Here is a 26,672-nt window from a genome sequence, read left to right as displayed (position 1 = left end):
TTTTAGACAATAAATTGTTTTCAAGTTTTCTTAAATAAATGCTCTACTGAGCACCTTTTTTTCTGTATCTTGGATTAGAACAAGATTCTTGGAAATGGAATTGCAGAGCAAAAGGGAATTAACGTTTGCCAAAATGGAAAGCTAAATATATCCTAACTTGAATTGGACAGAAAAAGAAAAGCCCAAATTTCTGGACAGAAATGTATTTTATGCTTACGTGATAAAAATACCAAATATCCTTGACAAGTTGTACAGATTCTTGGACATGTGGCATTTTATGACTTGGGAAGCCTTAAGAAATGAAGTGGTCCTAGTTCATAGAAAAGGAACTTAAAAAATAATTTTTTTAAATTGAGTTCAGAGAGGAGGGAGGGGGGGACGGAGGGAGGGAGAGAGAGAGAGAGAGAGAGAGAGAGAGAGAGAGAGAGAGAGAGAGAGAGAGAAACATCAATGATGAGAGAGAATCACTGATTGGCTGCCTCCTGCACGCCCCACACTGGGGAGCTTAGGCCACAATATGTTAGGAACCAATCCTCAGGCAGTCTGGCCTTGTCTTTCCATTTAGCAGTGGCTCTCAAATACCCCCTTGAAACCTGTTGGTTTGTGAAGAAATTTTGCTGGTCTGAGGAAAAAATGCATGGAATTACAGAATAGTAAGTTTTTCATTAAACAAAATGTATTCATCTTAAAGGGCTAGCCTTTGAAATGGCCTCCTTCCTACATTTATTTACTTATTTATAAATAATTTTTTTCTTAAAGTTTTATATTTTTATTGACTTCAGAGAGGAAAGGAGAGGGCAAGAGAGATAAAAACATTAATATTATAGAGAGTCATTGATCAGTTGCCTCCTCTATGCTCCTTACTGGGGATGAAGCCCACAACCTGGGCATGTGCCCTGAACTGGAATCGAACCTGTGACCTCCTGTTTCATAGGTTGATGCTCAGCCACTGAGCCACACCAGCTGGGCTTTCCTACATTTTTAAGTATTAAAATGCCCCTTTATAAAATGATTATATATTTGTATTGCGATTGCTTTTTATTAATATTCCTTGTTTGCAGAATCAAAAGTTGGCAATCCTGTGTAGATTCTCCTGCCATCACTTCCTTTTTAAATCTTACTGTTCAAAATATCCAAAAGGAGGGAAATTGCTGTTATAAAAGAAGAGCGGCAATAGGAATGCCTTGTAACTTAAAAGTTCCCATAGGACCTAAAGTAGGATAAAACCTGACCTTACTCCTTCCTGTTTCATTCTCACACTGTAGACTTTAGTACTAACTGCCTCAAAGATGATTCACAATTTTAGAGCAGGATTTTTCAACCTCTGCACTATCAACATTTTATGCAAGATAATCCTTTGTTGTGTATGTGCTTGGGGGTGAGGGCGTCCTATGCATTGTAGGATATTTAGCAGCATCTCTGACTATACCCAGTAGATGTCAGTAGCACCCCAGTTGTGACAACCAAAAATATCTCCAGACATTGCCAAATTGCCCCAATTGAGAAACACTGAGACAGGGACTTAACCACACCCTAGTCCGTAAGTAATAGAGAGTAATGAAAAAAACATATATGTTAGAATGAAGAGTGGTTGTAGATTCACAAATGCTTCTCGTATAGCATATGTTGTTACAAATCAGTTGTGAAAAAAAAAATTTATTATAGTGGTTGAGGAACCAAGTAAAAAGTTCATCATTACAGACTTCAGACTGAAGCTTTAATGCTATCTTGTCATCTATTCTGCTTTTAATCAGTGTAACCCAGATTTGATAAATACATGGATTTCCCCTTTATATAGGCAGCTAATCCTTGATGGTCAATGGGATGAAGTCCTTCAGTTCATTCAGCCTCTAGAATGTATGGAAAAATTTGACAAAAAAAGGTAAGATTTCATCTGAAGGTTTTTTTAAATTAATGTTTCATAACTTGCTATTTTTTAATGTGTTTATTGATATTTTTTAGAGAGGAAGGGAGCGTGAGGGAGAAAAACATCGATGAGAGAGAAACATTGATGGGCTGCCTCCTGCACACCCTCTATTGAATTTTGATTTCATATTAGGTTATGTTTGACATCTTCCATAAAAACTTGATTTTTGTTTAGAATTAATTTTGGAAATAGAAATCCTTCCTTCTAGTATTAAATTGTGACTACTTGCTACTGAAATTATTTTTATTATGGTTTCAGTGTGATAAGCTTCATAACATATTTTAAGAATTTCCTGAAAGCAAAGGTACTTATAGTAACTTACAATTATATTTGATTTATGAGACATTGGAAAGTTAAATTTTTTAAAGTTCTTTTTTAAAATAAATAATTACTTCTTTAAGACACACTTACCTTGCTGAAACCGGTTTGGCTCAGTGGATAGAGCGTCGGCTTGCGGACTGAAAGGTCCCAGGTTCGATTCCGGTCTAGGGCATGTACCTGGGTTGCGGGCACATCCCCAGTAGGAGATGTGCAGGAGGCAGCTGATCGATGTTTCTCTCTCATCGATGTTTCTAACTCTCTATCTCTCTCCCTTCCTCTCTGTAAAAAATCAATAAAATATATTAAAAAAAAAAAAAAGACACACTTACCTTGTTTTAACAGCTTCAGGAACTTGAGTTCCATTTCCAGTCTTTGACATTGCTATAACTCAGCTTTTTAATCATTTTAATGCTTCATACTTTATTTTCCGTAGGTTCCGTTACATTATCCTGAAGCAGAAGTTTTTAGAAGCTTTATGTGTTAACAATGCAATGTCATCAGAAGATGAGCCCCAGCATGTAAGATTTTTATTCCTGAAGGTTTGCGCCCTAGTCTTGTTTCAGTCATAGTACTTTTTATTCACTAAAACAAAAGATTAGTGTCATGAGTTTTTGAGGTGTTTTTGAGCCACGATCGGATAAGCTCTGCTCCTGGGCAGTGGTAGTACTTTCTGCCTGCAGTGAGTCTAAGTTCGTCCTGTGACGTAGGAAGAGATGGTAACTGAATGGCTGGCTGGTGGGCGAGAGCGTGCTCCCGTCCTGTTGAGGTGGTTTAGGCAGCAGCAGAGGTGTGACTTGATGACTCGATAGCAGTGCTGCTCCTCTCGTCGCAGAGTGGATGTGTTGGCCTCTTCTTTCTGTCTGCTCCTATTTCCTTTGATGCAGAAATGTGTTTTTTTTTTTATAAAATGGTTATCTTTATGACAATATAAATTCAATGATACTAAATTCTTCTTGATTAGAGAATTACTATTCAAGTTTTAATATTAGTTATGGTTACATCTAAAACCAGTGAAACTTTTCTTAAGTGCCAGTAAGTTTTCATTGAAATAAACCATAAAGAAATTACAGTGAGGACTTTCATATATAATAGAGACATGTTTGCCGGGTAATGATGTTTACTAGTAAAAGTGAAAGAACACTGGATTGTAAGTCACAGCCCTAATTTTTATTGTCTTTGCCACTAATTGAATTACTTTGATTAAGTATGCATCCTTACTTTTCCTACATGTAAGATATAAAAGCTGGAGTACGTAAGCTGTAAGGTTCCTTACATCATTAAGAGCTTATGGATAAAAATAAGTAACAGCGTATGACTAATATCATATTTACTATACAAATTATTGTAATTTGTCTCTCAGCTAAACCTCCTTTTGTTCTGTCTCTGCATGGTTCTTGTAGCAAATGGACTGTCCAATGTTCCTTCTCTTGATTCTCTTTCTTTCCCCATACAAATTTTCCTAAGCAAGTTTGAGAATGGCTCTTTTGCTTTTTGGATAAGCTGGAGTGGCAGCAAGTTATATAGACAGTTGAATATTGGTATGCTTCAGTTTTCATTTTTAGAAAACTCAATTATTACCCTCAAAATTATACATTTGAAAATAATAGTCAAGCCTGAATTACAACACCGTTTTTATAGATAAAAGCTTAATGTGCTAATTCATCAAAATAATTTAATCTTTTTATTTTAGTAGTGAAAAATATTTTGGTTTCTGCTTTGAAAGTTGTTAAGAATCCTAAAAATCCTAAGTGTATTCTGTGACACTAGAGGTTATCCTTTTGCAGTTGAATAGTTTACAACAGTATGTGAAGTATCTTTGTATTTGAATAAAACACTCTCATTGCTTTCATATCTGACATCTCTTTATAGTGATACCTTATATTTTCTTACAGCTGGAATTTACCATGCAAGAAGCCGTGCAATGTTTACATGCCCTGGAAGAGTACTGCCCTTCTAAAGATGACTATAGCAAGCTCTGTTTGCTTTTGACTTTGCCTCGTCTGACCAATCACGCTGAATTTAAGGACTGGAATCCCAGCACAGCACGAGTTCACTGTTTCGAAGAGGCTTGTGTCATGGTTGCAGAATTCATTCCTGCTGATAGGAAGCTAAGTGAGGCAGGTTTTAAAGCAAGTAATAATCGTTTATTTCAGCTTGTAATGAAAGGCCTACTTTATGAGTGCTGCGTAGAATTTTGTCAAAGTAAAGCAACCGGAGAAGAAATCACAGAAAGTGAAGTACTTCTTGGCATCGACCTCTTATGTGGCAATGGTTGTGACGATTTGGATCTGAGTTTATTGTCATGGCTTCAGAATCTCCCCTCTTCTGTCTTCTCTTGTGCTTTTGAACAGAAAATGCTTAATATTCATGTTGATAAACTCCTGAAACCCACAAAAGCTGCATACGCTGATCTTTTGACTCCTCTTATCAGCAAACTTTCTCCCTATCCATCATCTCCAATGAGAAGGCCTCAATCAGCTGATGCCTATATGACCCGCTCTCTGAATCCTGCTTTAGATGGCCTCACTTGTGGACTGACCAGTCACGATAAGAGAATCTCAGACCTTGGGAACAAAACTTCTCCAATGTCACACTCCTTTGCTAACTTCCATTATCCAGGGGTACAAAACCTCAGTAGAAGTCTCATGCTTGAGAATACAGAATGTCACAGTATTTATGAGGAATCCCCTGAACGGTAAGATTTTGCTCGTAAAAAATTAGGAAATCTCCACAAGTCTGAGATAATCTAATGGTTGTGTGTGGGTGTGGGTGGATGCGTTTTCCTTAAAATTTTTTTTATTGATTTGGGAGAGAGAGATTTGTTGTTCCCCTTATTTATGCATTCATTGGTTGATTCTTGTATGTGCCTTGACCAGTGATCATAACATGCTATAGGAGAGCTACTGTGCTGTGGATAAAGTATAAACATTTACTTTGGAAAAAGTTTACCTTGTTTTAAAAAATATTTGAGGTGTAAGTAAAACAATATTGGGAAGCTCAATTATGTTAAAGATGCCACATGAAGAGACTCCTACATGTTTGATGTCAGTATTCATTTAAAAATATTCAAGTGTCTACTACGTGCTAGCACCATGCTACATCCGGGATACAATGATTGAGTTACTATAGTGAACAAGAAGATAAACAGGAAAGGAAGGTCTATAAAGGAGTGTGTAGTATTTTGAAGGATATTTTTTCACTTGAACACAAAACTCAAAACAAAAAGGAAGAAAAATCAGTTGAAATATGTAAGCTTTTGCTATTCAAAATAATAGTCTCAAAATTAAATGTCCTCCCCCCCCCAAAAAAAACCCCCACAATCTTTAGGCATGGGGCAGCGTTGGAGTGGGAGTGTGAAGACCTGGACTCAAGTCCAAGCTTTATTTACTCGCTGTGTAATTTTAGGAAAAGCACTTGTTTTTTAAATCTGTATCCTCATCTGTGAAATGGAGTTCTAACCTATTTCACAGGTTATTATGAAAGTTAAATGACATAATACCTATGGAAGTATTGTATAAATTTCAAAATTAAATCAGATGTTACTTTATGAAGGTCATTTGATTCTCTCTCTGGACAGTTAACAACTCTTACAAGTTCTATTCATCTTATGGTCATTACCAGTTTAAAGTCTAGTAGCTAAAAACTCTTCCCAGGTCTCTCTGCTTCCTCCTGTTGGTGCATGTGTGTATGTATGTTTAGGTACTTCCGAGTACAAGGCTCCTAACTAGTGATGCCTTTGTGAAGATGACTAGCTAGCTCTGCTTTCCTGAACCCTGTATTTTGATATGTCTGACATATCAAATGTTAAATGTTAATTGTTTTATTTTATTTTAAATATATTTTTATTGATTTCAGAGAGGAAGGGAGAGGGAGAGAGAGATAGAAACATCAATGATGACAGAGAATCATTGATTGACTGCCCCCTGCATGCCCCACACTGAGAATCGAGCCTGCAACCCAGACATGTGCTCTGACCAGAAGTTGAACCATGATCTCCTGGTTCATAGCTCTGACGCTCAACCACTGAGCCATGCCAGCTGGGCTGTTAATTATTTTAAATTAAAATTTCTCTAACTGAAATATATTTTCCTTCATCCCCACCTCTTCCCTTTTGTTTTCTTGCACCTTTCTGGAAGAAGTGATACACCTGTGGAGGCACAGCGACCTATCAGCAGTGAAATCCTGGGCCAGAGTTCAGTTTCAGAAAAAGAGCCTGCAAATGGAGCACAGAATCCAGGACCAGATCGGCAAGAAAAGAATGAGGTAATACTTACTACCCACTGTCCTTTAGAGCGGCGGTCACCAACCGGTGGTCCGTGAGGTCCGAAAGGTTGGCGACCGCTGCTTTGAAGTGACTCTCTTTGTAAGAAGCAATAGTATTTAGAGTGAAGTAGAAAAAGTACTATTGAAAATACAAATGCATATTTGCACCAAACAATAGAACCCCAAAATATATGAAGGGAGAAATAGACAGCTATGCAGTAATATTTGGAGACTTAATACCCCATTTACAATAATGGATAAAACACCTAAACAAATGATCAATAAGGATATAGAAGACTTTAACAACAGTATAAACCATCTAGACGTAACAGACAACTATAAAACACCCCAACAATAGCAGAATACACGTTCTTCTCAAGGGCACATGCAGTGTTCTTCAGGATAAACTGTATGATAGGACCCAAAACAAAGCTCGATAAATTTTAAAAGATTGGAATTATGCAAAATATCTTCTCTGACCACAATGGAATGAAGGTAGAAATTAATAACAGAAGGAAAATTGGAAAATTCATAAATTTGTCAAAATGCAATAATACTCTTAACCAGTGGGTCAAAGAAGAAATCATAAGGGAAATTGGAATACCAAAACATACAATAGTGCCAATATTGGAATTAAGTAAATATTTAAGTCCTGTGAGTTTGAGTGCTATGCAGTTCTTTTAGAGGAGTGAAGTAGGAATGCTGAGACTGCTAAGTTGAACACCCATTTATCCCATATGAAACCTGAACTAAAGTATTGTTTTTGAGGGAAATTTTATAAGTTTCTCTCTAGAGTAACTTATTAAACAATTTACTTGCTTAAATTAAGTGTGTTGGACAAGGTTAATATTGTGTTTATTAAATATTAATGCAATCCCTCAGTAATTATTTTTTTCAAGTAATATAGGTAGATTCTTATTAGTCTTTATCTACATTCATTTTCTCTAACCAATGTTCCCCTTGTGACTGCTACAATTTGTATTTTTATCTTGGGTTAGTTAAAGATCCAGGATGACCATTCATTTTGGCCAGTCTCTTGCTGTGGAAAAAAGCAGTTGACCAATCTACTTTACTTTAAGACTCATGGATGCTGTTTTTCAAAGTGCAATATATTTAATATTTTCTAATTGTTAAATATAGCTAATTGTATATTTTATTCAGCATTTAGAGAAGTTTCTCTTGAGTAGGAACATATTCAATCACAGTCTGCTCAAATATATTTTTCTAAAATTTTTAAGCTTCGAGACTCAACAGAACAATTTCAAGAATATTATAGGCAAAGATTACGCTATCAACAGCATTTAGAACAGAAGGAGCAACAGCGACAGATATACCAGCAGATGCTGCTTGAAGGAGGTGTCAATCAGGAGGATGGGCCTGACCAGCAGCAGAACCTCACCGAGCAGTTCCTTAATAGGTTGGTCTTTCAGTCATTTTTTTAAACATGAGGAATTATTTAAAAGCTACTAGAAACATGCAATAAGTGTTATTTTCCATGTAGGGTTTGAAATTTTAAGGTTTTCTTTTTACATGTTTCAAGTAATGTGGAGTTAACATATCTTCAGACACATCACTCTGAGGACTCATCTAGTTGAGTCCTTCCCTTTAAAGTCCTTTCACATCTAAGCAGCCAGAGCCCCAGAGTGTGTGGTTCGGCAGACAGGCTGGAAGCAGACTGCCAGGTGGATCCTTGGGGAGCTGAGGACCGAGGGGAAGTTACTTAGCTTCTTTTTGCTTGTGTTCTCATCTACTTCACAGGTTGCCATGAAGATTAAATGAGTTCATATATGTAAAGTGCTTAGAACAGTACTGTCATATACAATAAGCACTATATGAAGTGTGAGCTGTTATTTTGTTATTTTGAGTGCTTACACATTCAGATTCTTTTTAATTCAGTGTTTTTAAATGATTCTTATAATTTCTGCCAAGATTATGAACTTATATTATTTTTAATTATAGGAGATACATATAAAACATGTTTTAAAATTAATAAACCAGAATATGTATATTTAAATGATCGAGGATTGTTGGCAGGTTAAATGAGTTGATGTATATCCACTTACTTAGACTAATTCCCGGCAAATAGGAAGTGTGCCATAATTGTTGGCTATCATCAGGATTGTGATTAGGCAGTACAGTGGTGACTGCCAGTTCTTTCCTTGGCTCAATAATATTGGAAGTTATCTGCTTGACACTCTGAGGTTTGTGCAAGTCAGCAAGCCTGAAATTGATCCTGTTTTCAAACCTTCACGCAAGGAATGTTTATAATGGTAGCCTAGAGTCTAAGTAGGCCTCCAAAATTCAATTTGAGGATTGTTTTCTTATCACCTCTGATCAAGTCAGTGGCTCTCAGAATTATTCTAATTTGATGAATTGCCACTTCTGGTTCTTGGATGTCTTTTTAATATTCATAAAAATTATGGTTGCAATTTGACTTCCAGACCATTTCATTTTCAGTGAAAGCAGATATTTAGATTGTCTGAAGATGAAGTGGCAAGGTGATCCCAGTAGTGGTGGGGATGTACTTCCTTAGAAAAACAAACTATTCAAAATGGCCTTTCCTTCCTTTAAAGACAATTATAAATATAATTAAAATTATTTCTTGTAATTTAGATGTAGTATAGAATATATTTATTGTTTAAAAGCTATTCTCAATTTCTTTAGAGGTAAGAATTTAAAATTACATTAAAAGGTATGTTAACAAGGGTGGGGGAAAAAAGGAGACATATGTAATACTCTTTGTAATACTTTAAGCAAAAAAAATAAAAATAAAAAAAACCTTTAATTAAAAATAAATAAATAAAAGGTATGTTAAAAAAAATCCATAGGATAACCAGTTCTATTATAAGTATGAATGATGTTTATCCTAAGCTTTTGTAAATTAGCTTTACATAAATTCTCTGTTGTTCTCTTAACCTTTTCTTACCTACTCTGTTTTCTAACCCTTTAATGTAATACTTTCATTCAATTTTTTTCTGGGTCCTTACTTTTATATATCTGAGCCTGTACTGGGATTTTAAAGTACCTGTCTAATACCAAGGACAAATTGAATATAGATAGAATCTACAAATTAAAATATGCATTTTCCTCTTAATGTTTATTCTTCCAAATCATTCTGGCAACAGAGTTTAGTTTTCATATTTAAATTTTGCCTCTTCCTTCCAAGAGGTTTAGAAAAAGAAAGAGAAAGAGAGTTATGTTATATAATAGATCTTAATGAAAAAAATCAGCCAAAGCATGATAGGATTTTTATTAACAGTACTCTATCATCACTTTATACCTTTTGATATTTTGTTTCTATTAATACTAATAATTGGCACCACTGATTTGGCACTTACTATAGGCATATTCTGCTCCTCCCCAATCCTCTCCACTTAAATTTTTATTTTTTAAATCCTCATCCAAGGATATGTTTTTATTGAGTTTTAGAAAGAGAGGAAGGGAGCGAGAGAGAAACCTCAATGTGATAGAGATTCATCGATCGGCTCCTGTACGTGCCCCTACCAGGAATCAAACCAGCAACCTTTTGTTGTACAGGACTGTGTTCCAACACACTGAGCCACATGGCCAAGGCCATTCTCTCCACTTTTAGAGACTTAAAATGATGTTAGCATTGTCAGCTCTTTATACTTAGCACTTCCTAAATTTATTTGACCCCAGACTCTTTTTTTTAATGGGGAGCATTTCATAGGATTAGTTTCATAGAATATTTGGGAAATGCTGCCTACTTAAATTTTTTAACTGATAAATATTTAGTAATGGCTACCAATTCCTATAATATTCAACTGCTCTTTTAAAGTCTTGTTAAAGCCTTACACATACACACGCGCACGCACACACACAGACACACACACACACAATAATGTTAGAAAATACAATGAATCACCCCTTGTGCAGTCCTCTCTCATAGTGAATCTAGGCTAGAGAAAAGGGTGCTGGGCCAGTTGTGGGTCTAAATCTTCAGAAAGCCTGGCAGCTCCATTTTGTGCCCTCACGGTCTCTGAGTCCAACATCAGGAGTCAGGTTTTCCTAAGGTAGAGACTTGTGGTGCAGTGAAAACCCCGAGGCTGACTTTTTTTGCTCCCTGGTACCTGGATCAACGTCTAGCAAATAGACTTTGTAGAATGAATGAATGTGTGACAAATAGGGTTCGCACTTGACTTTGTCCCATCATGGCCTGCTCTAGTCATTTATTTCCTAGTTGACCTGAGATTACTAGACAGATGAAATGCAATGGTTTGTTGTGTTTTATTGGTGATACATTTTGAAAGTGGTGATATTTTTATTGACTTCTTTGTGAAATTTAGTTTAAAATTGAGAATTAAACCAAAGTTATACCAGAGAAGAAACAGATTTTTTTTCTGTTTTTATGGCAAAAGGTGCTTTTAAGAAGTCAATGATACCCATCATGCCTATCTCCTTTAAAGTGACATACTGTAGAAAAGTGTGGGTCTTCTTTCAGTATCTTGGTTATATCTTCAGCTGAAGATGGTAACTTTTTAGTACTAAACTTGCCAGAGGTTATTTATTATATGTGCATGTTTTATTTATCTTCTCAAACTTTTCATCTTCTATGTTAGGAATGTTATTTAGTTTATATTTTAATATACTTAATGTTTTTTTTATCTTATAGGTCCATTCAAAAGCTTGGTGAATTAAATATTGGAATGGATAGCCTTGGTAGTGAGGTGTCCACACTCAACCAGCAATGTAATGGGAGCAAAAGCAATGGATCTAATAATTCTTCTATCATTAGTTTTTCTACACCACCCCAAGATTCTAGCCAGAGATTAACACATGATGCTTCAAATATTTACACGAGCACTCCTCGTAATCCGGGATCCACAAATCACATCCCTTTTCCTGAGGAATCCTCTTCTTGTGGAAACCAAGTGTAAGTGCTTTACTTTGTAAAATCTGGAAATATTAACTTCTATTAATAGAAGTATAGAAATTCAAACTTCTTTTTGAAGCCTTACAATAACAGTTTTTGGAGCTCATTCACTTAGTACCAAATTTTTTTCTAATCTACCTTCATTTATATATTCTCTTCTACTAAATGTCTCTTAAGAGACTATATTCCCGTTTTTCTTTTTTTTCTTTCTTATCACACCAGGACAGTTCTATATTTTTGTAAGCCATCTTACTCAGAGATGATAGTTTTAGCCTTTATCTTCTCCCTGATTTTTCTTTTCTTTCTTTCTGTTATTTATTTATTTTTTGCCATTCGTATCTTTCAACAAATAATCTGATTCACAGACTTCAAAGGCACAAAGAAGGTGTTTTATAACTTGGTGGAATGATTGTCCGAGACGGTCTTGTAGCTCTGGCCCCTTCACAGCTGAAGACTTCTTGCATATCTGTGTTTTCACTAGTCAGGGAGAGCCTTTTGTCTTGCTGTCATAAGTAAACAAGTTTTAATTTATGCATTGGGAAAAGTTAAGGAAACTTTTCTTCATTTATTCTTAACGTTAAACACTTTAGAGTGGTTCATTTGAAAATGCATAATTGCTTTTGCATTTGGATGTTTATATATTTAGTATAAAAAACTGGTTTTATACTAGAGCATAAGTTTATCAAATGTATGCTTCTTTATTATAGTTCCTGTTACACTTGTGTATCCCCAAAAGTAGAACTCAAATTTTAAACTTTAATTTTTATCAAAGTAATATACATACATGGTTTAAAAAGACAAATAGCACATTTCATATAATATAAAAGAAAATCCCATTTACTCATCTTTGTCCATGATTTCTACTTCCGGTAGGCTGCCCATTTTCAACCCAGGCAGCTGTTTCTTTTGCTGTATATCAAAATTTCTGAATAACGTGCTTCTGTTATATTTTTATTATCCACCGATTTCCTGCCAATTAGATTTAGCTACTATACTCCTCACTCACAACACATTCATTTTGTCTACTCCTTTCCAATATATATCCATTTTTGTTTAAATTGGTATTCAGCGTTAACGTGGTAAATGTTATTTACAATTGGGTCATGTAGTATAATGGATTGCATTTCCTTTTCATACTACTCTTTGTTTTCCATGGGACAGTAAGTGCCTCGTTTTTGGTGTGCATGTGTATGTGTGCACATGCTAGTTTTCTTAGTACCTGTCACTAACCCATCTGCAGATGCTTTGACAGGACTATAAAATTATAAAACCTTTCTTATTACAGTAAAAACGATCAGGTACTACTTCTTTCTCATTTTCCCCCCTTAGAGTCATCCCTCTACTAGGATCACTCCTGCTTGATTTTATGTTCCTTGTTTCTAGGCCATTGTATTCAGTCCTAGAGAATCCTGGGACTTCCCTTCATTATCCTCCTGGGAATTTCCTTTGCCTCTTCTTTCTATTGGATCCCCATTTTCAGGATCTCATGTAGTTTCATGAAAAGAGTTTCATCAGAAGTGAAGTTTCTGAGACCTGGAATGTCGACATAGTTCACATTTGATTTGTTAGCACAGCTGAGTATAGAATTCTAGGATGGCATCATTCCTCAGAGTGTCAAAGTCATTGCCACATTTCCGTGTTCTTGTCAAGAAGTCTGATGCCATTTTGACCTGATCCTTGGTATGAGGCCTGCTGATTTTTCCACCCTGGATTTTTTTTTCTGCTACCATATTTTTATTTTCTAAGCTCTTTCTTATTCTCTAATTTTCCTTAAATTGTTTTTTAGATCTTTTCCTTGTTTCCTGGATTCTTATTTACTCTTATATCTCCAAGGATTTTAATTATATCTTTGAAGCATTTGTTTCCTGAATTGCCTCTCTTCTTATACATTCTTTTTTCTGTTTGTTTTAGTCTCTGGATTTTATGTAGGAGGCTTTTTTCAAGTGTTTGGGAAACCTTGACTATCTGTAAAAAGTGAGGCATTTAAAAATGCTGATTGGGAGGAAGATCTACATATATGAATGGATCTGTCTACCTGTTGACCTCACAAGGAAATGATTGAGTGGAAACATTGTTTTATGGTGGAACCCTCAATTGTCAGTTTCTGTTAGTCATTCCTCTTGGGCCTGATAATTTTCATAAAGAGCAATTTAAGTTCCTGCCTGGGGTAGGATTTAATCATAGCAACCAGGATTCTGGAACTAATCAGGGGGAAGGTACTTGACATTTCACAATAAAATTTGTGAACTTTGACATAATCTCCTTTCCAGAATGGCTCTCACTCCCTCCTTACGACTATGCTTGCTGTTAGTGAGTTCAGAGCCACTTAGTAAATAGCTCCTGAGAGTAACTTTAGGGACAGTGAGGTTCATTTGCCAAAAAAATAAATACTAGAGATCGAATGGACAAATATTTAGTTAAGTTTCTGTTTTGATGTTCAGAGTAAACTTTATTTGAATTTCTACTCACACAGCTCATCAGAACATTTGGTCATTAAGCCTCCTCCTGGAGATTCTTCAGGGAATCTGTCAAGATCAAGAGGGGAAGAGGTAATACTTTCGGGAAGGAGGTTTCATTGTTTTTATATATACTTACAAAGTTTGCTAAGGAATTCTCAATTCAAAGAATGGACCATTATTAGAAATACTCATTATTGCTAAGGCTAGGATTTATCTCAAGGTAGTTGAGCTTCCACTGGGCTAAGTGAAAAGGTTGCCTCAGAAAGCACATTTGAGAGTATTTATATTAGTGGCCAATAGTGAGCTGTGCACTACTCTCTGAACCCTATGGTTAATTTATTTAGATACTATTTATGTTGCCCTGGGGCTTCTCATCAATGCATGTTTTTTGCTTTGGAACCAGACATCCTTCCCTAACCAGTGTACAACTTCACTCTATCTTGTTTTCTATAGTTCACATTTTAACCCCATAGACAAAGTCATGATTTCAGATGCTAATGGGACCAAACAGCTAACAAAAATGAATAAAATTGGCTGTTTTTGTGACAAGCACCTAGGAATATTTTTCCCTTGCACAAAGATTTATGCTTGCCTAGTGTTTTCAGTCCTTTTGGTTTTCAAGAAAATCTAGAAATGTAGATTCTTTAGTTGAACTCTATTTTCAAAATGGCAACAAATTTAAAAAGTTTAAAACACACTAGAAAAGAGCAAACAAAATTTATGGCTCTGCCATTTCTGCTATAAAGCAAATATTAGTAATTATATTAATGTACATAGGCCATTTAATCAGTCATTCCCCTCCCTTTTTGTCTTATATGCCCATGCTATTCATTTGGCAAACAGTCACATTTCTTGTATATGGATTAATAGAAATTGTAGTATTTTTAGTCAAATAAATTCATGACTAATATAAGAATTCATTCAATTACATAAGACAAACATGTGACATATCAGGCTTACCCTCTATTATTGCATGAGTACATAAAAGTTTGGGTAGAGAGTGGCATAGTCTCTCATTGATATAGTCACTGTGGGTCCCAGAGTTTGATGCAAACAGAGCTGAAGTGATTTGCCTTTGTGTGTGTACTTGGTATTCATACTTCACAAAGACAGGATTAGGCTGGATTTGTTGACCACACTCAGCCTATAAGTCCCTGTTCCAGGTCCGGTCATCCCTGGTTAGGGTAGCAGGGTGCTTCAGATGCCACCAATAGCTGGAGTTCACAAAGCCTGTACGCAGAACTGTTTCAACTTGCTTCCTCAGAACAGGCTGTGGGCAGATAGACTGACAGTTTGAAATAAAAACGAGGCTCAAATAAAATGTTCTGATTAAAATCATTTTTGCAATTCTAAGAAGGTTTTTTTACAATTTCAGTTTGAAATATTAATGTACTCATTGCTGGAGATAATGGCACACTTATTTTGTTTTTTTACCCTAGGTGCATTTAAGAATAGTTCTTTATATCCTGCTTTTAAAAACACAAATAGTGTTCTGTTATTTTGTATGTGTACTATATTTTTTCCTTGACAGTTAAAGGCAACTTAATATGGGAATATTTATTGTTATATTTTGTCATAGTAAGTGAAGAAAAACTTGAATTTCTATAAACTATCTGAGCTTAGTTTAGCAATGAGTAGCAAAAAATGGAAAAATTGGGGTTAATTGGATTTGCCATTTAAAAGAATACATGATTGTAGATATTGAACATAAAGTGAACAATATAGTTGAAATGAATTGAAACTGTGATAAAGACGAATTCTTTCAAACTCATTTTTTTCATAGGATGACTTTCTTATTCATTCTTTCCATAGGATGACAAATCAAAAAAGCAGTTTGTTTGCATTAATACCCTGGAGGACACACAGGCTGTTAGAGCAGTGGCTTTCCATCCAGGTGGTGGTCTGTATGCTGTTGGTTCAAATTCAAAAACTCTGCGAGTATGCGCCTATCCAGAGGTCATTGACCCGAGGTACGGACAGACGGCTGGTTGTACTGCCAGTCTTGGTTCAGTGTTTATTTTAGCTACATTGGTCCTTTTTGCAGAATTGTCATTCGGTAGTGTTTAATTTTTATTTCCTTTCCTTTTATTAAGTTTTAATTTTTATTTTCTTTTAAAAAAAATATACTTTTATTGATTTCAAAGAGGAAGGGAGAGGTAGCAAGAGATAGAAACATCAATGATGAGAGAGAATCATTGGTCAGCTGCCTCCTGCACGCCCCCTACTGGAGATCGAGCTGCAATCCGGGCATGTGCCCTTGACTGGAATCCAGCCCAGGATTCTTCAGTCTGCAGGTTGATGCTCTATCCACTGTTTCCTATGTGATCTGAAATAAGAGTTTACATTCGTATAATAATGGTTTATAATTTTACTTTTGGATTTTAAATATGCTTTAACTTTATTTCTTCTAAGACTTTGAAAATTGTTATTAACATGTCAGATACTTTTTGTGTTCCCTCCCTCAAGAACAACAGTAATATAGAACTTCATACTCATGAATTTTAGCAAGCAAGAAATTGAAATATCTTTCTTAAATTTTTTTTTTAGTGCACATGACATCCCTAAGCAGCCAGTGGTACGTTTTAAAAGGAATAAACATCATAAAGGATCCATTTACTGTGTGGCCTGGAGTCCTTGTGGACAGTTATTAGCAACAGGATCAAACGACAAATACGTCAAAGTGTTGCCCTTCAATGCAGAGACTTGTAATGCAACAGGTAGGGCCCAAGTATGGGAGCAGTAGCTCTCCAGTGTATTTTTATCTTTTGCCCATGTTGTAGCTCTCCTATATCTCTCTACTGTCTCTAATAAAATCTAAGAATATAGCCTTAAGATTTTTTTACATTCTAATTGCTTGGCTGTATTCATCTGGCATTATTTTTTTTTAGTAAGTTCTTACAGGTGGCCAGGTGATGTCTAATCCCTAGAAAATTATTGTTATCAGAAAAGTAACTTTTAAATCACTACCAGGATTGTATTAATGTACATTTTCCAGAGAGTATCTGTCTTCTCTTTCATTTTCTTTGGAATAAAAATCAAGAAGGTAACTCTCCATATAGCTATTTTATTTTATTAAAATTTTTTTTAAAATATTTTTTTATTGATTTCAGAGATGAAGCAGGAGGGAGAGAGAGATAGAAACATCAGTGATGAGAGAGAATCATTGATCAGCTGCCTTCAGCACCACGGATTGAGCCTGCAACCTGGCCATGTGCCTTGAACCGGAAATTTAACCAGTAACTTTTCGGTGCACAGGACATGCCCAACCCACTAAGCCACTCCCGCCAGGGCTGAACCAGTATTTGGATTTCTTGAAGTTCTTTGCTCAGTAAAGTGAAATTGGTTATAATATCAATCCCTAAGTGCAAATATAAACCATACCACTCTGCCATTATTCTTGGTCAGTCTTAAGGCAGTTTAGTAATCTCAAATTGTCACAGTAAGTTGAGCAGCATCTTTTTGTTTTAATTCTTATTGCTGTTTCAGGACCAGATCTGGAATTTAGTATGCATGATGGGACAATTAGAGACTTGGCATTTATGGAAGGCCCGGAAAGCGGCGGAGCTATTTTGATAAGTGCTGGAGCAGGGGATTGTAACATTTACACAACCGATTGTCAAAGAGGACAGGGCCTGCATGCTCTGAGCGGACACACCGGTATGTGGTATCCGTCTCAGACGCTCCTTTTCTTCTGTTCAGCCCATGTTTTCCCACTTCCCCCTGCATTTCATTAATGGGGATATTTCATCAGAACAGATTCTCCAAGACGGGACATTTTTCTTTCAAAAAGTTCAATTGTGCACATAGTAGTGATAGCTGATAGTTCCCTGGGTGTTAAATTCTTTACTTGTACACACAATTCCTTCATTTAACCCTTACAACAATCTAAGGAGGCAGGAAGTTTTATCTCTGTCTTAGACCTGAAAAGGCAAATGACTGGCCCAATCTTACAGCTAAATATTCGGAACTGAAATATGACCCCAGGTCTCTCTTCCAGAGCTGGTGATCTAACCCCACAGTCCTGTGCTTCCTCTGGAAAACTTGCCGTAATTTCAAATACAAATATATTTATATTTTCTAAAGAGAGAGAGAGGAAGGGAGAGAGAGAAAAGTATTGACTTGTCCCACTTATGCATTTATTGGTTGACCCTGCACGTGTCCTGCCAAGGACAACCCACAGCCTTGGTGCAGCAGGACGATGCCCTCACCAACTGCGCGAGCTGCCTGGCCAGGCCCAGATGAAAATATTTTTGTAGTACTGATTATGATATTCTAAGGTACTGAGTAACCAAGAAGGATTAAGCTTATTCAATATGGTTTTGATGTGCATTTTACCGAGTTTTAATATATATGGAAACTCTCTACCACATTGTATATTTGATTAAGCAGACCATCACGTGCCCAGTAATAAGGAGTACTTAGCTCTGAATGTGTTACAGAAAAGTGCTGTTCCACAGTATAACTGAGTATATGATCTTTCATAGGACATATTTTAGCACTTTACACCTGGAGTGGCTGGATGATTGCATCTGGTTCCCAAGATAAGACTGTTAGATTCTGGGATCTTCGAGTACCAAGCTGTGTTCGTGTTGTTGGCACAACATTACACGGAACTGGTAGGTTTTTCTGGAATTTATATGAATTTCTATGAGACAGAAACTATAAATTGCACTTGTGTACTTTCTCTCCTCTGCAATATGTATGTTAAAAAAGGAATAGGAACAAATGAAGACTTTCAAAAAAATATATCCTGTTTTCTATGTGGTCTGAAATAAGAGTTTAGATTAGTGTAATAATGGTTTATAATTTTACTTTTGGATTTTAAGTATGCTTTAACTTTATATCTTCTAAGACTTTGAAAACTGTTACTCACATGTTGTCAGATACTTTTTTTGCTTGCTCCTTCAAGAGCAATGGTTAAACCACCATCCTCAACTTCACTGCTGAAGAGCTGCCTTATTCTGCTCTGCACTTGCACTTGTGCCCCTCCAGCCTGGTCCACACAGCAGCCAGAGCACGTCACACCTTCCTCACAACACTTCACGGCCCCTCATCGCTCTTAGGTTACCGTGCCTGCGAGACCCTGCTGGCCCGGCACCGTGGGCCCTTCTAGTCTTAGCTCCCATCACCCGCACCTTTCCTTTCAGTGCCTGACTGTGCCACTCCTCCTTCCTGCAGGGAATTCACCTGCTGTTTCCTGGGCCTGACATGTTCTTCCACGTGTCTTCTCACCGTCAGGGCCTTCTCCTCTGTAGGTCTTGCCAGAGAGGCCTTCTTGGGACTTCATCATTATTTTCTATCACGGATCTTCGTTGATTCCCTTCAGAGCTCTTACCACTATTTAAAATTACATATTTGTTTATTGCTAGTCTCCGCCAATAGATTTTAAGTTTCACAACAGCAACAATTATATCTGTTGTAGTTCCCTGAGTAGATTTAGCACCTACCCTAATACATGGTAGTGATGTAATTACTCTGTTGAATAAATGAGCCTGGATTCTTTTGGCAGCATAAAAACTAAACTCATTGTGTTTCCCCTGCAAATCAGCTCTTGTTCCCATTTTCCCTGTTTTTGGATATTACTTCCCTTATTTCCTCATGCAATTAGATTGGATCCAGGACTCATTTCCACTCCTTTTTTTTTTTTTTTTGCCCCCATCCAAGCAGTTAATTGCCAAGTCTGTGGATTCTTTATTCATATATTTTCTGAAGTCTGTCTTGCCTCATGCAGGCCCTTATTCATCTGTTACTCTGTTATTATATCTTGTCTTCCAGTGCCCTCCCTTCTACAGTCTGTCTGTTTTAATTTGATGCACATTCACATAGGTTACTCTTCCAAAAATCCTGCTTTCTCTTCCTTAGAAACCTGCATGACGACTCACTGTGCACAGGAACAGTTCACACACCCTGCGCTTTGACGTTTGCGATGCTCGATGGTCTGTCCTAACCTGCCTGTTATGTCTCAGCTCCAAGCTCCTTTTATGTTAACTTGTTAAGCCAAGTCACTCAGGCCCAAATGAGCTTCCTACCTTAATCATGTTTATACTTTCTCTATAAAGCTTTTCTTATTAATTCTTCATGGCCATAATAGCTCTCTCCACTTCTCTATCAAAATTTCAAACAATGACCCTAGACGGGGTCTAATGAATAGAGCATCAGCACTAGGACTGAAGGGTTACGGGTTCAATTCCAGTCAAGGGCACATATCTTAGTTGTAGAAGGCAACCAATTGATGTGTGTCTCACATCGATGCTTCTTTCTCTCTCTCTCCCTTCCACTTTCTCTAAAAATCAATGGAAAAATTTCCTTGGGTGAGGATTAACAAAACAGAAATTTTAAGCAATGGATATTTTTAATTGCATGTGTATAATACATTTAAGCACACATTCTCTCTCCCTCTCTCTCTCCCTCCCTGCCGCTCTCTTTCTCTCTCTCTCATACCGTTTGTTAATCTTTAAGATCTAACATATATGCCTTTTTCTGTGAAGTCTTTTCAGGCCACTTTGGTCTAGAGCAGTGTTCTTCAACCTATTTTCCCCTGCTAAGGAGAAAAACTAAATATTTTTCCTAACAAGAGAAATTAAATGCTAAGGAATAGGGTTCCATTGGATGGGGCTGAGCTTTGAAGGCTATAAGCCATTGCTAATGGTTAGTGCTTTTTCATCCTGAGAGTCATTTTGCACCCCCTTGGGAGCATTGTTGCTCATTGGAGATGCCTGGTCTAGAGCTAGGCTCCCTCCTATTGGCCGTTAGTCATGTGTTGCTTAGAGACATTTTCTCACTGTGCCCTAAAACGTATTTTGTTATTTAATTTCTTATTCTCCCAACTAGACTGTAAGCTGGGACAGGACTATTTCTGGACACTTACCCAGCATTAGGAAAAGTGGCTCATCTATTGCACTGTAGGCAGTGCTGTCCCAGGGGTTCTCCCAGATGACAAGAGGATGGACTGTCTCATTTCTCACAGAATCTGGCTTCATACCTTGCCCCTAAAAAGGACACAGTTGTTTATTGGCTGACTGTTAATTTGTATTTTTCCATAACTGAGCAGTGTGGCAAGCTGCATTACATTTTTAGTGTGTGGCTCAGCAAACATAATTAGTTGTTGCAGTTTAGCTCTATTGATTTTTCCACATTGAACCTTCCATTCCTCCCGCCATCCAGGCAGTGCAGTGGCATCCGTAGCTGTAGATCCCAGTGGCCGTCTCTTAGCCACAGGACAAGAAGATTCTAGCTGCATGTTGTACGACATCAGAGGAGGAAGGATGGTACAAAGTTATCACCCTCATTCCAGCGATGTGCGCTCTGTTCGATTCTCTCCCGGAGCTCACTACTTGCTGACAGGATCCTACGATATGAAAATCAAGGTGACAGACCTACAAGGTGATGCAGATGGACCTTTTCCTTTCTATAGTCTCTCCTGTTCTATTTGGGATCTTTCTTTTGTTAATCTGGTGGGATTGACCCAAAAACATTTTCAGATTTTAGTTTTATAGTATTTACTGAGCAAATTACTGGTATTGTATTGAGATGAATTATAGCAAATTATTAAATTTATGTACTCTTTGCTTCTACTTTTAAAAACTTAGTGTGTAATCTGTGTAATTATGTCGTCAGAATGTAGTTTTATTGTTTAACATTTATTAAGCAAATCTGTGTACCAACTAGGGACAGAGAGGTAAGACATGTAACTTCCTTTTGATGGTGCTCACATTTTAGACATCAGTAAAAAGTAACTCAAATGATGTAATTTGGGGTATTGGTGAGTACTATTAAAACATTAGCCAGGGAGGAGAGAGACTGGGGTGCGAGGGAGTGTTAGTTTTGGTGGGATGGAGTGGGTCTCCCCAGGGAAGTGCCATTTGTGGAGAGACCTGAATGATGAGAAGGAACAAGCCATGCCAGGGCCCGAGGGAAGACCACAGCGAGTGCAGCTTGTGGAGGCAGGACGAGTTTGGCATGTTCGTGACACTGCAAGAAGCCAGTGTGGCTGGGGAACCAAGGGGGAGAGAGGGGAAGACATAGGTGGGTTTTATAGGCATTTTTAAAAAAACATAATGGAATCCTGTGGAAGACTTAAAACAGCGAGTGATATGATCTAAATTACATTTTTAAAAGATAATTTTGAGTCCTGTAGGGAGAAGGATCATAAGTATAAATATCAGTGAGGAGCCTTTGGGAACCATTCAGGTGCGATGTGATGGTGGCTTGGACTAGGGTGGTAGAGGCGGATGTGGCAAGAAGTGACAATTTGGGACACACCTTAATTTATTTGGATTAAGTTTGCAAAGTGAGGGGAGAAGGAATCAGTGCTGATCCCTAGGTTTTTGGCATGAGCAACAAGATGGTGCCATTAATTGAGGTGGGGGTCAAGACATGTGAGGCAGGAACAGGTTTAGGCAAGAAAATAAAGAGTTTGCTTTAAACAGGTTAAGTTTAAGATGACTGTCAGGCAACCGAGTGAAATGTTGAATAGCTATTTGGATACTAGTCTGGAGCTCAGGTGAGAAGTCAAGGTTAGAGATGAAATATATGTGACTCATATTAATGGTCATGGTACCAGGACACTAGATGAAACTTTCTAGGAACTGAGGGATAAAGGGAACAAGAAACCTGAAGGCTGACACCTGAGATTCACCAAACTTTAAATGAGGAAGAGACGGGAAGCCCAGAGAGGAGACTGAGATGTGGTGGCACCATCAGGAGGAAGTGACCTTGAGTTTCCAGGAGCCAGTGGCAGCTATGTGCATGTTACCAAATACTACTAACAATGACATGTCCAGTAATCTAGCCCTGTTTAAGTTTTTCAATATATTATATTAATATAGTTTAGGAATTTTATACTGTAATTAGTCCTAAAGTAACAGGAAGTCTGTGAAATCTAAACATAGACTTATTTTGTATTGTAAGTCAGTATCTCTTCTCTTTTTTAATGTAGGAGACCTCACTAAACAGCTTCCCATCATGGTGGTGGGGGAGCACAAGGATAAGGTGATTCAGTGCAGATGGCACACCCAGGACCTGTCCTTCCTGTCGTCCTCTGCAGACAGAACTGTCACCCTCTGGACTTACCGTGGGTAGAGCATGCCCAGTGCCTGTCTGGGCCGTGAAAGCGCGGGGACTGAAGACTACTGATTGTGACAATTCCAGATTTGAAGAACGCAGACTGACCAGGAAAGTGGCTTAGCATGAGGAGGCCCTTTGACCTTGTACCCCTTTGGTAGGAGCTGTGGGCGTGAATTCTGCAGTGCTTTCGATCTTCCACGTGAGCTCGTGCTGCTGTGACCTGCTGTGTGTCGTCTTGTTGCCAAAGTCTGCGGAAGAGCTCTGTGTTGTCAGTGTGCACTCCAGTCAAGGTGGACGATGTGTTTACGGTTTAGTATTAAAGCATTCCTTGGTCTTTGCCGAAATAACAGTTTTATATACACATGAGATGGGACTGTACTTTAAGCATATTATTACATGTAATGCAACCAAGTTCTACACAGATAACATAGGTGTTCAGAAGTTATTTTGTTTTTCTCACAATCCCATGATAATTGTATCACTTGCCAGCTAGGGGTCAGAATTTTATGTCTCTTGAAAGTTACATGGTTGTTTTCACTGAGGATCATTCTTGAGTTTAAAGATGGAGGGAAACTGCTTCTTAGATCATTATGTGGTATAGGCCTTTTCTTTTTTTTTAATCCAGGGATATAATTACTATTTTGTCACCTTATTTTGTTTCATGCTTAAAAGGCAAATGTGTTTGCTTCAGAAACTTGTTAATTTCAACTTTTTGAATGCAACAAGATACCTCCCTTCCAAACTGTACTGTAGGGCAGAGCAGCAGCGGGTGTGATGCAACACTTGACGGTGCAGTCAATTTACTGGCCAGCATTTTCCTCTAAAAAATGAAAACTTTGCCATAGACTATAGCATGGCTTGAAATGCTATGTCTGCATGATAACTTAAAGATGGAAATTTTAAACTTTGCACTCCAAAAGCTTATTTGGGTTTTTTTCTTGCACTGTTTTGTGTAATGCAGAATAATGATTTTATTTCTACGGCAACGTAGATCCTAACACGTATCTTTATTTTCCTATTGTACAGCAATTTTACTTTAAATTATTAAATAGGCTATTTTATTTATTTTAAATGCAGTTGAGTTGGTTCTAATGATTGAACTGTCTGTGCACTGTATGTAGCAAGCATTTTTAAACTATTGTATACAAGTGGGAAGGGTATTAGAAGTGTAACTGTGCTATTATTTCAATAAAGACCTCTTGACACCTAAGACTATTCCTGCTTCTCAGTGTCTGTGGTTTTCAATTTAGAGGGTTATTTTCTCCAGTTTACTTGGAGGTAGTGTGTTCCAAGGGATGAGCAATCAATTTCTTAAGTTTCTAAAGTTCTTTCACTAATTTACTTTTTAACCCTACACGACTGCATAAGTTTTGTGTCTTCTACCTCTTTAATTCAAGATCTAGAGAACTTCCTATCTTGAATATATTCTGAAAGATGGTTAATACAAACCTGGCAAAATGTATAAATTCTAAGTTAGACTACAAATGAAGTGAGTGCTCTTAGAAAGAAATAAAATCTAATTAGTTTGTGGATATTCAGTAGATACAGTTTTGCTATCTCTTAGGCATGCAGAAGGGAACTCCACTAAAATAGGCTACAGTCTTTTCTTTAGTTTACTTTCTTGCTTAATTTTACACATTTTAGATATACCAGGTCATTATTGTTAAATTGTAAACTAGGAAAAATAGCAGGTTTTTTTTTTTATTATAGACCAGCTCAACTTCATAGTAAAAATGTTCATAAAATTTTGGATCCCACATTCATCATTATCAAGGAGTAGCCTTGATCCTTCCATATGTGAGATATGGAACCCATTTTGCAGTGTAGTAGATAATGAGCACTAGAAGTTGTCTTACTGCAATGAACATTTGGTTACATATGTCCTTCCCGTGCCTCCACACTGTCTTCTGCATGGAGGTGAACAGACTTGGTTCATGTGAAAGAGAAAGTAAGGGAACTGAAGTATCTACATTCTCTGGACCCTTCTTAGTGAGGAGTGCAGAAACTAACTCCGTGGTAAAAGCTTCAGAGGTCTGATTCAAATTTTATGTTTTAAATGTTTAACTATTTCTAATTGTAATAAGCTAAAGGCTACAGTCAACAGAGTGAAAAGGCAACCCATGAAATAGGAGAAAATATTTGCAAATCATATATCTGATAAAGGGTTAATATTCAGGATAAAGAATTCCTATACCTCAATAACAATCCCCTTCCCCCAAACAACCTGATTAAAAATGGGCAAAGGGCCCAGCTGGTGTGGCTCAGGGGTTGAGTGTTGACCCATGAACCAAGAGGTCCCCAGTTCCATTCTTGGTCAGGGCACATGCTTGGGTTGCAGGCTCCATCCCCTCTAGTGTGGCGGGGGAGGGTGCAGGAGACGGTGGATCCGATCAATGATTTTCTCTCATAGATGTTTCTATCTCTCTATCCCTCCCCTTCCCCCCTCTCTCTCTCAGTCTCTTTTTTAAATTTATTTTTCTTCCCCTCTCAAATTAATAAGAACACTTAAAAAAGAAAAGAATGTTCTTTAAAAAATGGACAAAGGGGCCTCCTGGTACTTACCACAGGCTGTGTTCTTACACTGACTGTACAGAAATAGGAGGCAGAGTAAACCCACCGCATGTACACCTCAGCTCAGGCTCTTTGCCTGGTCTGTATTGTGAATGGGGAGACATTGAAAAAAAAAATGGACAAAGGACTTGAATAGACATTTCTCTAAAGAAGACAAACAAATGGCTAATAATAAGCTCATGAAAGGATGCTCAACACCACTAATCGTTAGGGAAATGCAAATGAAATCATGAGACACCATCTCCCATCCATTAGAATGGCCACTGTAAAAAGTGTTGGCAAGGATGTGGGGCAATTGGAACTCTTGTGCACTATTGGTGAGAATGTGAAATGGTCCAGCCACTATGGAAAACAGTATGGTGGTTCCTCAAAAAATTAAAAATAGAACTACATATGATCCAGCATTCCCACTTCTGGGTATATACCAAAAAGAATTGCAAGCAGGGGCTTGAAGAGATATCCGTACACTCATGTTCATAGCAGCACTACTCAAAATAGCCAAAAGGTGCAGGCAACCCAAGAGTACATCAACAGATAAATGGATAAGTAAACGTTGGTATACAACACAATGGAATATTCAGCCATAAAAACGGAAGATTTTGACACATTACAACCTGGCTGATCCTTGAGAATATTATGCTACGTGAAATAAGCCAGCCACAAAAGGACACTATTGCTTCCACTTATATGAGGTTCCTACAGTAGTCAAATTCATAGAGATACAAAGTGGAATGGTGGTTGCCAGGGGGAAGTGATGAGATGTATAATGGGTCCAGAATTTCAGTTTTGCAGGATGAAAAAGTGAAGGAGATGGGATGGTTGCACAACCATGTGAATTATTTAATGACAATGAACTAAACACTGAAAAAGTGATTAAGATGGTAAATTTTATGTCAGGTGTATTTTAATTTTAAAGAATTATAATAAGCAACACGCACGGCCAAGTACTACATTATATACCAAAATTTAAGGCACTTTAAAATTTGCTGCCAATAACTTGTGCGCATCTCTCACTAACTCCTAGTGTGTAAAGCATATCCTTTTTTCTTTGGAGAGTTTCCTGAGATTGCAAGGCCAGCAGTTAAAGACAAAAACAAAACAATCCTTTTCATTCATCATAGTCCATTTAAAATATAATGCTTAAAATAGACTTCCGGGTTTTGTGGCAAGT

The 26,672-nt window shown here is 37.3% G+C and overlaps 1 protein-coding gene and 1 non-coding gene across 3 annotated transcripts in view; both read left to right on the top strand.

The window, feature by feature from the left end:
- WDR47 (WD repeat domain 47) overlaps positions 1-24,140 on the top strand; it is a 35,028-nt gene extending 10,888 nt beyond the window's left edge. Inside the window, exons 3-15 of one of the 2 annotated variants that reach the window (XM_070396054.1) lie at positions 1,799-1,882; positions 2,682-2,766; positions 4,141-4,943; positions 6,385-6,511; positions 7,750-7,928; positions 11,145-11,405; positions 13,879-13,954; positions 15,677-15,834; positions 16,412-16,581; positions 17,351-17,521; positions 18,349-18,480; positions 21,029-21,247; positions 22,803-24,140. In XM_070396054.1, the coding sequence (XP_070252155.1) occupies positions 1,799-1,882; positions 2,682-2,766; positions 4,141-4,943; positions 6,385-6,511; positions 7,750-7,928; positions 11,145-11,405; positions 13,879-13,954; positions 15,677-15,834; positions 16,412-16,581; positions 17,351-17,521; positions 18,349-18,480; positions 21,029-21,247; positions 22,803-22,945 (2,608 nt within the window). In that variant the 3' untranslated portion in view covers positions 22,946-24,140. The remainder of the gene's footprint in view (positions 1-1,798; positions 1,883-2,681; positions 2,767-4,140; positions 4,944-6,384; positions 6,512-7,749; positions 7,929-11,144; positions 11,406-13,878; positions 13,955-15,676; positions 15,835-16,411; positions 16,582-17,350; positions 17,522-18,348; positions 18,481-21,028; positions 21,248-22,802) is intronic. The other variant, XM_070396053.1, reaches the window with a different exon arrangement.
- A 1,335-nt stretch (positions 24,141-25,475) lies between these two features.
- LOC138996491 (small nucleolar RNA SNORA51) lies at positions 25,476-25,607 on the top strand. The gene has a single exon (XR_011468785.1). It is a non-coding gene; the product is annotated as a small nucleolar RNA SNORA51 (small nucleolar RNA).
- Positions 25,608-26,672: the final 1,065 nt, after the last annotated feature.

This window comes from Myotis yumanensis, unplaced genomic scaffold (genome assembly GCF_028538775.1).
Source record: "Myotis yumanensis isolate MYYU_CA2020_CCGP unplaced genomic scaffold, mMyoYum1.0.hap1 SCAF_17, whole genome shotgun sequence".
In the NCBI taxonomy this organism is placed as follows: Eukaryota; Metazoa; Chordata; class Mammalia; order Chiroptera; family Vespertilionidae; genus Myotis; species Myotis yumanensis.
This window is presented reverse-complemented; position numbering and strand designations above follow the sequence as displayed.